General features: G+C 37.2%; 3 protein-coding genes across 7 annotated transcripts; 1 reads left to right on the plus strand and 2 right to left on the minus strand.

Annotated features, from left to right (window-relative positions):
• Positions 1-279: 279 nt before the first annotated feature.
• LOC133694447 (uncharacterized) lies at positions 280-3,346 on the minus strand. The gene is made up of 5 exons (XM_062115951.1): positions 2,891-3,346; positions 2,555-2,800; positions 2,385-2,453; positions 1,110-1,302; positions 280-838 (listed from the first exon to the last, which is right to left on the minus strand). Exons 1-5 carry the CDS (start codon positions 3,263-3,265, stop codon positions 414-416), a joined length of 1,308 nt encoding a protein of 435 aa, XP_061971935.1. The 5' UTR covers positions 3,266-3,346; the 3' UTR covers positions 280-413.
• A 1,193-nt stretch (positions 3,347-4,539) lies between these two features.
• LOC133694449 (guanine nucleotide-binding protein subunit gamma 2-like) lies at positions 4,540-5,504 on the plus strand. The gene is made up of 4 exons (XM_062115956.1): positions 4,540-4,892; positions 4,988-5,040; positions 5,149-5,193; positions 5,303-5,504. The coding sequence occupies exons 1-4, from the start codon at positions 4,704-4,706 to the stop codon at positions 5,376-5,378; spliced, it is 363 nt and encodes a 120-aa protein (XP_061971940.1). The 5' UTR covers positions 4,540-4,703; the 3' UTR covers positions 5,379-5,504.
• Positions 5,505-6,204: 700 nt separating this feature from the next.
• On the minus strand, positions 6,205-14,715 carry LOC133694446 (ubiquitin carboxyl-terminal hydrolase 26-like). 5 transcript variants are annotated; one of them, XM_062115947.1, is made up of 16 exons: positions 14,493-14,715; positions 14,326-14,379; positions 13,725-13,821; positions 13,049-13,645; positions 12,558-12,813; positions 11,142-11,881; positions 10,772-10,880; positions 10,239-10,417; positions 9,648-9,929; positions 9,369-9,576; positions 9,055-9,126; positions 8,538-8,768; positions 8,047-8,310; positions 7,310-7,451; positions 6,724-6,901; positions 6,205-6,619 (listed from the first exon to the last, which is right to left on the minus strand). In XM_062115947.1, the coding sequence occupies exons 3-15, from the start codon at positions 13,802-13,804 to the stop codon at positions 6,807-6,809; spliced, it is 3,255 nt and encodes a 1,084-aa protein (XP_061971931.1). In that variant the 5' UTR covers positions 13,805-13,821; positions 14,326-14,379; positions 14,493-14,715; the 3' UTR covers positions 6,205-6,619; positions 6,724-6,806. The 5 variants fall into 5 exon arrangements, with proteins under 5 accessions (XP_061971931.1, XP_061971934.1, XP_061971929.1 ...); XM_062115950.1 differs by lacking the exon at positions 14,326-14,379 and having other exon boundaries at positions 13,725-13,791; XM_062115945.1 differs by lacking the exon at positions 14,326-14,379.

Below are 14,715 nucleotides of genomic sequence, written 5' to 3' on the forward strand. Positions count from 1 at the left end.
TCCTACTTATTTCATTATTATTTTATTTTCATGTTCATTAAACTTAATCTCAAAAAAAAAAAAGATCTTTAAAGTTTGCTTGGGCTTAATAGAATTCAACAACAGCCCAATTGGCCCATGGCACAACGAAGGATAAAGAGTGAAATTGCCATCCAGATCACAGAATGGTGAAAGAAAATTGGAATTTATTTTCATTTATGATTCATTTGTTTGTAGACCTGGAGGATGATTAGATGTATTATTGCTGGTCATAACTACAAAATGCAAAACAAAATACCATGCTATGAACCGACTAATCTATAAAAATAATGAATAATGAAGGCACAGCAATATTAGGCACAGATCATATATTATACATGGATTTTCCCTAAATGATACGGGGCTGCAAGCCAGCAATTGTAGTACTACATATCTCAACGAATTTTCTCAATCACACGGAGTTTGGCACTCCTAGACCTGCGATTTAGTCTTTCCTCCTCTTCAGATGGTGTTATTGGTCTCTTGGTAAGGATTGTTCCATTCTGGCCTTGTACCATCTGTCGAATCCATGTTTCTTTTGCATCAATGTCATTTCTCATCTTTCTTAAATCCCTTTTACCAGCCTCTTCTTCAACCACATCTCCATCTCCTCCGTTGCTTTCAATAATTTTTAGAAATGTTTGTTTTACAATTCTGTCCTCCAAACTGTGGAAAGAGATGACAGCAAGCCTTCCTCCAGGGACAAGGCACTCGAAACAGGCGTGAAGAGACTTATCCAGGGTATTGAGTTCATCATTGACAGCTATCCTCAGAGCTTGAAACACCCGTGTTGCTGTCTTTATCCAACCTTGCCTCCCTCCTGTAGCAATGTAATAACAAATTTAATCATTTAGAAAAACTATACCATGCAATCAAGTTTCAACAATCCATTAAATAACACCCCCCCCCCCCTCTTTTTTTTTTTCTGTGGAGACAATCCAAGCCAGTGGGTGGAGTAACGCCAAGCATCAGCAAAGATTTAGGCATGTAACTTGTTGAACAATGCTGGAAAAGGATACCTTAATTTTAGAAGGAATAGAAAAGGCAAAGTAAAACAGTACAACGATGGACTGTATTGAGTAAAGGCCCACCTTTTGTTCCATGAGTTGCACCCTGAATAAGATCTCTTAGTTCACCAGTAGAATGCAAACCACCTTGTTGACGAGCCTGAACAATCTTTTTCTGAAGCCATCGCCAGTTGCTTTCTTCTCCGTACTCGCGCAGAATTCGGCCCACTTCATCATCTGGCCAATAATTTAATATGTCCTTTGCTTTCACACTTGCCTGTCACATGCCTGTTCCAGTCAGTTAGATGAACATATATTTTATTGATTCGGAGAGGTAAAATCAGCATCTTCAAAATTTTCTTTTTAAAAGTGATGCAGAGATCTGAAAACCAATATACCACAGGAGTTTCTGTTCCTCAACCAAGGCTCGAGACCAAGACCTCTTACAGGGAGGGGGGTGTGGGTGCCATTGAGCCACAAAGGCATTCCACACTAAATTTGATTGAAAATCACTGGTAAAGACATTCTAGTGTTTAAATGAGAAAAGAAACCCTCCCCTGTCAACAGCATAGGTTAGAAAACAAGAAGTGAAAAGGTTCACAATTTCATCCACAAATGTGGCCCGCAAATTTATCCCTATACAAGGAAAAATGAGCCATGATTTAAAAGGCATATCCTAGTCATTGCATCTGGCTGTATCTGTGATCACTTGTACAAGCTTCAAATTGATCTTATAATTCAAACAAAATCATTGTAAAATCTCAACTGGGCTTTGGCCAAGATGATATAAAAAATAAAATAAACAACAAGGAAGAGCCTATAAGATGGAAAGCCTATAAGATGGAATGCTGACATGTTGATGAGCAACAAATATAGCAGAGTCCTTAGTTTAGTTACATCCACTGTGATACTTGGGAGGAAAACATTGAACACCAGAGGACTACAAGAAAATAAACTAAGATAAAATGTCATGAGATTTTCCCACCAGTTCAGTTTTGGCCTACTTCCCAGAGACTTCCCCTCAACCATAAACAATCAACTCAACTCCAAGTCTTGATCCAAACTAGATTGGCTCAAGAAAGATAATTTGAATTAACCTACATATGTGGTCAGTCATGCTTCAACTTTGCACCATTCCATATGTCTCTTATTGATTCTCATCTTTCCATATCCAGATTTCGAGCGAATGATACTAGTTAATCTTCGTCACCTTCAGTTTAAATAAAACTAGATACCCTTCAGACAAACCATACCAGTAAAGCAATCGATAATCTATTTGCAATTTAGAGCTAGACGAGGCATTGTTGACAATAAACACGATAACATGTCCTTAAAGGGTGGGTTAATGAGAGCTAATACCCGAGGATCCATGCGCATATCAAGAGGTCCATTAGCAAGTACACTGAACCCTCTTTGAGGATTGTTCACCTATAAGTTAAGATTAGCAAGCAATTGTCAACAAGAAATAAATAAAATGTAGTTAAGTGGTAGAAAATGAGAAAGTAAGAAATGGGGTGGGTTAGATAAACCTGCATGGATGACATTCCAAGGTCCATTAAGATGCCATCAACTCCAGAGCTCAAGAGCTTGCAATCATCATCAATCTCACCAACCACAGATTTTATATACTTGAAATTCTTGAAAAGCAAGTGTGGTTTCAAACTAGAACGGGTTGATTGCAAGAGAGCATCAATATGAGCACGTGCCTTGGCATGTGCAACTGGATCCACATCCATTCCTATGTAACATTCTAATTCAGGATGTCCCTTTATTATCTGTCAAATGAAATTAAAAATATATATATATTATTTTATTGTCAAACAAAATTAAAAGTTAAGAAAAAAAAGAGGGGGGGGAGCACTGACAGCAGAGGAATGACCAGCGGCGCCAAGAGTGCAGTCGATGAAAGAGCGGAGAGGTAAGGAAGAGAAAACATCAACAACTTCACCTAGCATTACAGGGACGTGACTTTCAGTCTCATGGAAAGAATGGAGCTCCTCATATTCTTTCTCTGAGCGAGTTCTTCTCTTTTCCTTATCATTTTTTACCACAACAAGTTCCTCCACGGATTTGTTTCTCTCTTTTTTCTTCTTTTTCTTACTGGCAGTGGAAATACTTCTTTCGGCTCTAGCAGAAGCAACAACTGGTCTGGAGAACGAGGGGGCTGTTTTGATATTGAAGCGTTGTTTGGCTGTTGATAATGGGGTTGACAGCCAGCAATACATCATTCGCTTTGCCATTTCTGCTTGCTAACCCACCTGCATCACCATCCCAACCAACCAATAGTGTTTTCGAAAGATTAGAATTAGGAGTTAGAACCCTAAAACTTTGGGACATTTTGTAATGTTCGAAGGCCTCCACGGACGCCTGTAACAGGTCCATTAGGATATGGCCCATAACTTTTTGTTTTGTGTTTTCTTAATCTAAAAAAGATTGATTGGTTATGCTTCTTTTATCAGGGGTGGTTGTTCAGGTGGTTTAACTAGTATTTATATAAAAAAATTTAATTTTTTTTATTTTAAAATAATTTTTTAATATATTAATATTAAAAATAAATTTTTAAAAAATATATATTATCTTAATATATTTTTAAATAAAAAACACTTTAAAAACAATCCTTATATTAATAATGCAAACACCCTCCTTTGAACTAGATTGACGATGACGAGAGGATAATTTTCTAAGATCACTTGAAAAAGTCTTGATCTCGATTAATATAGAAAATACCTTGTAATAAAACAATTTTTTTAAAGGAGAACAAGCTTATATGCCACCTCAGCCAACATCTGGTGATGAATCCTTTGTCTTTTTAAAAAGACAGAAAATATTGAAGCAATCTAGCCCATCCGCGCTCCCTACGCCGCTGGGAAAAAAATATTTAGGCTTACGTAACGTGTTTTTTAAAAAAAAAAATTGACTTTAATTATAAATGAAATTATATCTCAATATAATACTGAGATGGAAAAATATATGATTTATTTAGATTTATCTGTAAAACTTGTAAAAATAATTTTTAAAAAATTTAATGTTAATTTGAATCAATATTAAAAAATAAAATTAAAAAAAATAATATTTAATTAAAAAATAAAATAAACTCAAGTTAACTAAACAAATTACCAATAAAAATTATCCAGGTAAAATTATGCATGGTATTCGGTTCTGTAAATTTTTTATTTACTACAATATAACATAATTTTTAAATGTAAGAGAACTATAATAAATATGTGGGGTTGAGATAATAAATGTAAATTATTTACAATAAATAATAAAATTATATTCTTTTAAATTTGAATTAAATAAAATATATATATCATTGAAAACACACTGTGAAATTATGTTTTTTATTATTAATAATAATAGTGATTCCTCGATGGATAAAAGTGGGCTTGGGTCTGGTTTTGACACATGCTGTCCTACGTCCATTCAATCAACGCATCTGTGGTGGTGGACCGTGTTCAGTGCCTGCGTTTCAACTTTTTGACTCAACTGCTTTTACTGTTTGTTTATAAGTTAAACACCGGTGGACACTCTATCCTCCTAATTTTTTTTTTCTATAGACTTGGTCCACTCGTCTTTCAATCAAGTCTGCCCCCTACTTGTTCCACTTCTCTCCTCTTTTGGCATCTCCTTTCTTTCCGTGCTTGCCTGCCATAAACACACCTGCTGGTCTCGGGAACCATGGAATCAGATTCAATAGAAATGGAAGGGCAACATTCGGTGTCATCGCTTGAAGAACCAAAAAGGGAGGAGTCAGTAGTGGCAGAAACATCAAGTTTTATTCCAAGAACAGGGCCTAACAACTTCCTGAGTAAGCATCGAATGGTAGCTGCAATCACCCAACTTCAGAATCAAATCAATTTCATACAGGTTAGCTTTCATTTCATGTGTTTTGTGCAAGCAATCTATGAGACTCCGAGCAGGTATTGTAGTAACATTTTATAGCTTTTAAATTACACATGTAGGAGGAGCTGGACCAGCTTGATACATTAGGGGAATCGTCGATTGTTTGCCAAGAGTAAGCAACAATTAGTAATGAATGCGTTTGTCCCTTTTTAAATAAACCCCCTCTGCCTTACTAATCCTCTTTTTGAGTTTTATACTTTGGTTTTTACTTACTCTGCAGGCTCCTGTCAAGTGTTGAATCGATTCCTGACCCACTACTTCCATCGTAAGAACATTGTCATTAGCATTCCTTGTTACTGCCCTCTTTGTATTATTATCCATCCATCATCAATGATAATCTTGCTGGTGTGAAATAATTGATTTATTTATCATAGGACTCAAGGTCCGGTAAACGCTAGCTGGGATCGGTGGTTCAAAGGGAACCAGAACTCGCGAAGACGGTGGATCTAAGGAGCTTTTCTTCTTACAACATCTATCCATGTATCGCCACCACTACGCCTACCATTTCAAATATGTAGTGCCCAATAAACGCAGACAAGTATTAACGGAATGCAACCTTTTATTTTCTAGAGAAAATGTGAAGACCATTTTTTCCCAAAACTATCGCTATGCAATGTAATTTAGGCTGCACGCACCCACTTTTATTGACCTTCGAAAAGAGAATAGCAGGTCAACCTTCCTGCAAGATGCATTTAACGTCCGACTCTAGTTCGCTCATTTTTCCCACGCCACTCTTTTTACTTTGATCTGACCATTCTTTCAGATATATCATTAGACGACTCCGTCAACCTATTCATAAATGAGAGGTCTCCATCTTCCTCTCCCGAAGCGCACACAGATTTCAAATCCACCTCTTTATGGAGCTTATTTTTTACTTGCTATTGCTATAAAATATTAACGTCAAGCATGTTCTATAGAAATCTGTCACTTCAATAATTATGGTACTCCACAGTCCAAACAAGCCAACTCAAGCCCAACCGAGTTTTGATCATACGCCGGTTCCGGGATCAGGAGGCGAAAAAGGAGCGATTAAACACCCCAGGACAAAACCCAAGTTACCAGAAAGTTGCTGAATGTTGCGTCATGGTGTTGGAGCTCGATGATTCATGAAGCACTCGCATAAAGGCTGGGTTGTCATCGATTCACATGCCATGTAGTATTCAGTGCGTCAAATGTACGGCCTAATGCCCAGCATTTGATGACCAGGCATGACAGCACGAATACCAGGCTTTTCACAATGAAGGGCTATCGTTTTCCTATTTAAACCAGAGAACAATGACTGCGAATGTTCATCCATAACATAATTGATATCCAGCATTCATAGGAGAAAGCTTTTAGACATTTCGCACAGCAAATCTACAACTATAAAGGTTCCATTTACTTTCCAGGTGTTGACCAACAGCGCTGTATGGTTTCATTCATCTCTAGGTACAAAAAGGTACATGTTTCATTGGATCTGCAATTGCCAAAATCCACCGAGTTCAGCCACCCAAGAGGGAAATGATAAAAAAAAGATCGGTCACCAAGTTCATTGCCTTTCCAGACATCAGCCAACAGTATAAAACAGGGTCAGTTCATCTCTGGGTACAAACATCACAAAGTGTCCGGGGAGTTCTAAAATTATGTACCGAACCAGTCTTTTCAAAGTCAAAATGCTGGGAGCCAAAACCAACCAAGGCCAGCCACTGGTCCTACACAATGAAAAGAAAATAAAGATGGCCAACAATCAGAAGCCAGGGTTGCAGGGAGAATATATTGTGTGGGGGTGCATACATGTCCGTGAATGATGACTCACCTCCAAAATGCAGGTCTTCCTTCCAGAATATTTATCTAAATAGTTTAGATGTGTCATGGAGACAGCTATTCAAAGCATGCGTCTTAAGCAACTTGGGATGAAGACGTTGTAGTCAAAAGTGTTCCCTGAAACCCCTTTTCAGGATGCTGAGCGTTTGTTTTCTGGTCAGTAATCTCATCTGTAGAATATTGACACCAAAAGAAAAATAAATAAATAAATAAAAAGCAGCTGATTCAGAGTATCTTAAGGTAATGACACTGATAGAATTAAGCCAGCCAGTATGAAACATAACAAGTATTTTAAACATGATAATTATTCCATTAAAAACATTGGCCAATCATGTTAAATCAAAATCACATTGGTAATTTGAAACGCATAACCTTCTAATAAAGGCCACATAATTGGTAAACTACTTTGAACTTCATACTGTTACTATCGTTTCTATCATTATATGATAAATAGCATTACTGCTCAAGCATACAAGTTGCATCAGGAAAAAAGTTTTGCTTAAATAAGAGGCAACTGTTACTCAAATAAAATAACCATTAATTTTATAGTAGTAAAGTAGCATAGTGACTCATATTACCAGCAATATCTCTATGCTCGTGGATTTCAGAATCTTGCACCCACAACTTATCACCAGGAAATATACTCAAGTCTGCAAGCGTAGCACTTTCCTGATCAATTACCATTGAACCTTTGTGAAGTATCTGGTTCTCCTTAACCACCTGCAGGTATTTACTCAGTTAAACTGATGGCACATAAGCACAGACATCATATCCACAAGTTTCTAGAGCCATGACTTAAAAGAGGTTAAGCAAAGGAAATAAAAATATTAAAGTTGGAGAGCCAAAGGATGGGACATATTTGTCTAAGAAAACTACTGATAGCAAATGAGAATCCATATACAAGTCTGGTATCACAAATTGTGAAGACATGCAAAGTTATTTGGGTATCACAATTATCCAGAATTCTTTGATAACCATGTCATTTTATGCCAACCTATACACTTCTTTCAACCAACATCTGACTTCTAATATTTCAAAACTTGACCAATTCCAATAGATCTCTTCTGAGTTAAATAGTTACAGCCCATCATTTGTCAGTTATAGAAAGAATATACTTTCCTGCATACATTTATGAATTCCATGGAAGCAATAATCTAATTTTGAAAATTTTCAATCCTTCCTGCTTAAATCTCGGAGACTGGTGCATGTACAGATGAGATTCAAACAGGAGGAACAGTATAAGCACATGGCATCCAAAATGCATTGATGATCAAATTCTACATGTTCATCAAGTTATATGTTCACTGTAGCTTACCCCAAGTGATTCCCATATCATCATTTTTAACTGGTATAATGATGTGGAACCAGAAACTTTTAGATTTACTGAAGTCCCATAACTCGTCTTTCGAGATCGCTTGGAGGCGCGCCGATCTGTCTCAGGAGTAGTTGAAGAAGCTTCTAAAATTGATCTTGGAGCTTCCTTACCACGTACAAGAGATACATTTATGTCCTCATTGAAGTAATTCAGCTTCTTCGCCAACTCACGACTTTTTCTTTCACCAATGCAATCCTCGCAAATCTAGCAGAAAAATCAACTCCATATCAGCACAAGAGACAAGGGAAGCCAAATCCCATTGACCATTTCCCCTCCTGATAAGGAGGCCATGGCTCTGAAATTGGAACCGGATGTATGACTATGCAGAAGCCTCCAAAGAATTAGAGACGAAGAATGAAGGGCTTTTACTAGCTAGTTTAGAACTGTGGTTAACACAGTTCAAAACATGAATATGGTAGGATTTTTATTACCTCTGGAGAGGTCCTAATCAAAGGCTGTCTGATCTCTGGGTCATTGTTTGCTTCTTCTTGAGAACTTGGATGGTCTTTAAATACAAACACATCTTCCTGGGACCCACTCAAATTATTTTCTGCAACATCACTGGACTCAATTGTTGCCATTATGCCTCTCTCCTTGTTGCCGCCCCAGTCTTCACAGAAGCTGTTCCAGTCATTCTCTGTAATTATTGTTAAAGCATCTGTCTAGAACCCATAAAACAAGGGAAAGGAGATAGAAAGAAAAAAATCTGAAATTAGTGCACACTCGAACTAGCAGCGTCTTTCTATTTTATTTGTCTTTTTCTAGGTTTTTAAGCAGGATTGAAATGAAGTGTAAAGTGGCTTCCTAAAACACTTTCTTAAAATACAGCAAGTTGTGCATTTCCAGCTCCATTTTAATCAACACAATTTAAGTTTTGCACATGAGCATGTTTCTTGCAATTACTGGCCTACATAAACAAATAATGAGTTATGTACTTGTAATCCTTACAGTAGAACTCTTCTGTATAAGCACACCGCGTTTGTTCACCAGGTCAGGAGGCCTTTCTAGGAGTCGTGAATGCTGAAAAGGAAGAGAGGGGAGGGGGGCAGGAGTTGAACAACAAATAAGTCTCCTTACATTTGAAGTTGAAATATAGGCTAGGAAAAAGAGTAGGCTGATGTACAAACTGATTCTAATTCCAGGAGTATAACTACCCTTTGTTCACTCCACGTGCTATAAAGTAACTTCAACCATATTGGCTCTTACAAAAGAAAAATTTTGTTTGAAAAGTGACAAGGAAATATCCAGGCGTTGCAAGTTACCCATTCACATTTCAGTGCATCAATAACAGGATCGAGAACTTCAGGTTCCACTGACGAAGAAATACTCTTTCCACTTGAATTTACGTAGTTTCTCCATTTTGTGAGCCAAGAAGAAGGCATCAAGTAATACGTGCAGTTCAAAGACAGGGGAATACTCTTTCCAGTAGCCAACTTCTCATGATTTTGGCGCTGTTTGAGCTTCATCTCCCTGCAGCATGGCACAATTCAAGACAAGACAGATTGGATTGATCCGTGCTATTAATAAGACATGTAAATAACCTTATAGAATCCTCAAAGCAGGCAACTTCAGAAAGTTCATCACTGCATTCAGAACACTGTGCAGAATCTGAAGGAAAAGTAGTGCATCCCAAGGGATCATCAGACTTTACAGCAACCGCATCCTTGTACAAAAAGTGCCAAAGTGTCTCAGGAACCAGCAATCGCTTGGCACCAGCTTGCTCAGGTCTTAGTTGCCCATGTCGGCACATGATTGAAGCTGTTGGTCCTGCATCAGCTTCACTTGGAGCATCAATATTTTTTCGTCTCACCCACTGTTGCAGCCTAAAATCATGAAAAAAATCAGAATTACTGGAAACCTTCCAGAAAAGCACCAATCCATGCAGACTAAGTCGAGTTCAAAAGAGATGATGAAGAAATGCAGTAGTTGTTGACAATAAAAGCACGAGTTAGTTTTGTTCTTGTACAGGAGAAAAAAAAGATGATTAAAATTAACATGCTGTTGCCAGAATCAGTTAATTTTTAAATTAAAAAAAAAAAAACCCTTTAGTAAGCCATGCCTAATAATCATTAACAAAAGCAGTAATAAATTATATAGAAAAGGTAAAAAGAAAATAAAGGTTCCAAGTATACCATGTCTTGGACACAAAATATGCTCCATCCAAGCACTTCCCAGCAATTACATCATTTGCAAGATCTCTCATTAATGTTCTTTGATCCCTATAGCTATCAGCAAAGACCACAGATTTGGCACCATCAATAAGGCAAGCCATGCAGCAGTCACTATTGGTCAGTGCTGGCCCTCCATCATACTGCAGTTGTCAGGCATTTAACAGAAGAGCATCAATAATGATGGCACAGCCTTGTAATAAATGATACATAGGAAAAGCTAGATGAAGCTTGAATCAGACAAACATGAACAGATAAATTGTGCTTGCATGTGTGTGTGGAGGCTAGAGAGAGAAGAAGAAAATAAGTTAGGGAACTAGAAGTACTGGGAAGCCTCTCCTTTATACTTAAAAAAAAAGGTTATACGCAATACAAAGGGAAATAAAAAATACACATGTATGCATGCACAAATGTTGAAAACAAAAATAACTAGGGAAAGGATATGAATGCATCATGAAGTGTTTTACTATACGCAAGATAATTAGACAGAGAGATACCTTAGAAAACAAGATTCCCCAAGCTTTAGCAGACAACCGCTTCATGGACCCAACTTTAGACACTGGAACCTTTCCATGTAAGCATTGGATAGGCTTGTTGTCTATAACACTGCAGGACAATATGAAATAAATCATAGGAAACATTAAAAGGACAGTTGCAAAGTGATTGACAATTGATATGCAAACCATACAAAAGTAAATAAACAAACCGAAATATACACAATTAAGATGATCACAGTTTGGAGGCTTAGGCGCCTATGACAAATTAGCAAATATGAATCACAACAATCTTAGGCAATGCCTTGTAAATACTTTATCCCAGAAGCAACAATTATGCATGCATAATGTAGAACCACAAATACACACTTACCCTGGAGTGACATTGTCAGCCCACTGGCGAAGCCAGTCCGTAGAAACCCAATAAAATGGTTCTTGATGCAATCGAACGGGAGCTTCTGAGAGAACTGATCGCACCTCTTCTCTCCGTTCTGTGATATGACGCACCTCTTTTTCCTTCTTCAATTTGTACTCTTCACAAGCAGCAGCATATGATGCATTCATATCATTTATATCCTCAAAGAGTTGAGATGCAGGATGAAAGCCATTGTGTAAACCCTTGTGACCTTCTAATTGAATATTGTTGGCAATATGATCTCTTTTACCATCATTCTTTCTAGTACGCCTAAGATTATACATCAGCCTGTATGCATCAGTAGATGAAAAAATCTCTTTACAACTATGAATGTTAGATTCTAAAGATTGTGGCTGAACAGCATCCATACTTCTGCTGGTATCAGCAAGCGTTGCTCCTGCACAAGATGGTGAAACTTTGTCACTATGAACACCTTTAGCAGAACTTGAAAAGCCTTCTCCAAATGGGCGACGACCTAGGTTTGAGACATGCTCATCATCAAATTCCCACCACTGCCCTGTATTCTCATCCTTGATATGAGCAATGTAATGGCCACTATTTACAGCAGTTCCCTTGTGAATCAACACAGCTGACAAGTCATATATCCATTCCAGCTGAGAAGGTTCAGACAGCCTACGCCCCATATCCAATTCTCCAGGGAAACCAAAAGCAGATGTGATTTTCTTCCTTGTAGTAGTCTATTGACAAAAATCAATGCACAAAATGCTTAAACACATGATTGCCTATGCCAAAGAGCTACTTTTCTTTCTTGTGATTGGTTCCCAAAATCTCAAACAATATAGCATGAAAAGAACCAATCCTAAGCAAGGGAGAAAACTATAAAGCACAGAGCCAGCCTCAGGCTAAAATATAAAAATTAAAAATTATGACCATGCAAAAAGCAATGTCATTCATGAAAAAAGGAGCTACAGGTTCCATTAAGCAACTGAAAAATTGGATATCACAAGTTTTAAAATAGTCACTGTTTATGAGCCTATGATCAAACTCCTACTTCACACCATTGTCATAAAATCCATCAATAGTAATTTTTCTCTGAATTCACCACGAGCCATGCATTGACCTTTTTCCATCAAGAAAACCATGCATGATATTTCAATAAAGCTACTTCAAATCTCATCACATGCAAGTAATTATCTTCACTATAAGAACAGAGCAAAAGTTCTCATTTGTCAATTGCAATGCATCATTTAAGAAAAGGTTACTGCCCAATCACGACACCACCAAGGTGAAAATTAAAGTATATAACAACCGAAATTCAGAGATGGGAATAGAGATAAATGCACTTATAGTTATAAGATTTCATAATGGTAAGACAACGAAAAATAATGCTCTCGAAAAGATATCACAAAGTACCTTTGGAAGGAACTCGTAACGCTTAAGCTGAAAATTAAGGACATCAGGTAGAGTTCGCAGCCTGATGCGGTGAGTAGCATCGACTCTGCTTTTACACAATTCACAATTGTATTGATTCTCTCCATGAAGCTGTTCCACACTAAGGTACTGATCCAAACTCTCGTCTAAGCTTTTCAAGCCTTTGACATTCATCTGCAGCTCGTAGAAGTCTTCAGTTTTGGAAGATGCTTCAGAATCTCTTCCGCAATTTGAGCACCTGCATAAAGAACAAACAAAAAAAGAAACAGTAAAACCATATCAATGACTATTAAGCATTGCGGACACTTAAAAGTGCTATAACTAAAAAATGACCACACAAACAAAAAGGCAAATCAAAAGAAGAAAATATACAACTGACATAAACATAGAAGGATAATCATCAGAACACCAGATAAACAAACAAAAATCCAATAATAAAAATAAAACACAATCAAAATTGGTCTTTGTCTTACGTTGTTACTTGTGATACACTTCCTCGAAAAAGATCTTGAACAATTGTTTTCGCCTTAGAAACTTTAGAGTGGCTCAGACAACGTTCAAGCAGTGAAAGAAGCAAGGTCAGGAACTCATGGCCATCCTGCTGAACTGCATTATCCAGCTCCAGGGTCGTTATAAATGGAGCTGGATCAATAAAGGCTAATTTACTAGCATGCAACTGTGCAAAAAGCCGGACAAGCTGATATAACACAGGCTGTTCGTTTAACACATCTGGCTCAACAGAGAAAACACCTTCTCGAAACGAGGCGTTCATGTACAGACACTGAAGTACACTATTGGCATAGCATGTTGCTCCCAGATTAGTTAGACCAGACGGAGTTTCATCAGTACTACGAAGATCATTGAATGGGTCTGAGCCAAGCGCTTGAAGAATATCAGACAATTTCTGCCATAAGCCAGATTTACGACTTCCATTGGGTGGTGGAATCAATCCACAAAAGCAGTTAGGGTTATCTTTAGTATTCACACGGCAGCCTTGACAAACTGGCTTCCATATCATGTACAGCTGGTTCACATCTCCATCGGTAACTTTACCATTTGCATGAATTTTCCTATGCAAAGAAACAATAAAAATCAAAATCAAAACAATACACATAACAGACTATCTCCATAAGTAATAAAATGTTGTACCTTAATATTTCAGAAGTGATATTAGCAATATCACCCGGTCTATTCCTTTTATTTTTGCCTCGCGTAGCTGGTGGAGTCATTTTATCATTAGCCTACTCTGCTAATGAGCAACGATAATTATCACAGATTAAAAAAAAAAAACTCAATTATTTCACGAGTAAAAATAAAAATCTCATCAAATATTTAAGCAATCGAAAGTATCCAAATAATTATGTGCCCATAACACAGCATAATTATGTATCAGCGAAGATAACAAAAAATACAATTTCGCCCCCAAAAAAGGCCGTTTTCAAAGAATGTTATGTGCAAGTATATGCATTTATCCAATAATAATAGTAGAAATATAGCAGAAATTCAACACATAGTTTCTGCTAGCAAGCAAAAGGCATCAGTTATAACAATGCCTTACTCCTATTTCTAACTTATTCTGGAAGATAACATATTTTTCCCGATGAACAATCAAAATGCAGGGTACGGATGGAGCTAAAAGAAAATTGGTTTTTCCATGACAAAAACAACATTTCAAGAAACAATTACTGCAAGAAAGTAAAGAGTAAGTACGAGAGGGGAGGTTAAAAAACCCTAGAAATTATCTCAATACCTCGTCAACTAAGCATCAAGAAAAATGATCAAGAGCAAAGGATAGATACGAGGACTGGTAATTAGAGAAAATAGGAACAAATTAGGACGTCAAGAACGATAATGAGTAGTCACAATTAAAGAAGATGGAAAAATAAATCAGAGTGAAATTAACAGTATTTTCTGTACCTGAAACCCAAAAGGAGAAGCTGAGAAGCTAGAGTGGAAAGAGAGAGAGACAACGCACACTTTTCAATTATCACGACGACGACGACGGCGACGGCGACATCAACAAGAAGACTCGGATTTATTTTAATCTGTGTATAGCAGTGGGTTTTCTATTATTTTTATTTTTATTTTGGTTTCGGGGTGAAGAGGAAATGATTTTAGATGGAAAGCAAAGGTTACTATT

This window comes from Populus nigra, chromosome 5 (assembly GCF_951802175.1).
Source record: "Populus nigra chromosome 5, ddPopNigr1.1, whole genome shotgun sequence".
NCBI classification, from domain to species: domain Eukaryota; kingdom Viridiplantae; phylum Streptophyta; class Magnoliopsida; order Malpighiales; family Salicaceae; genus Populus; species Populus nigra.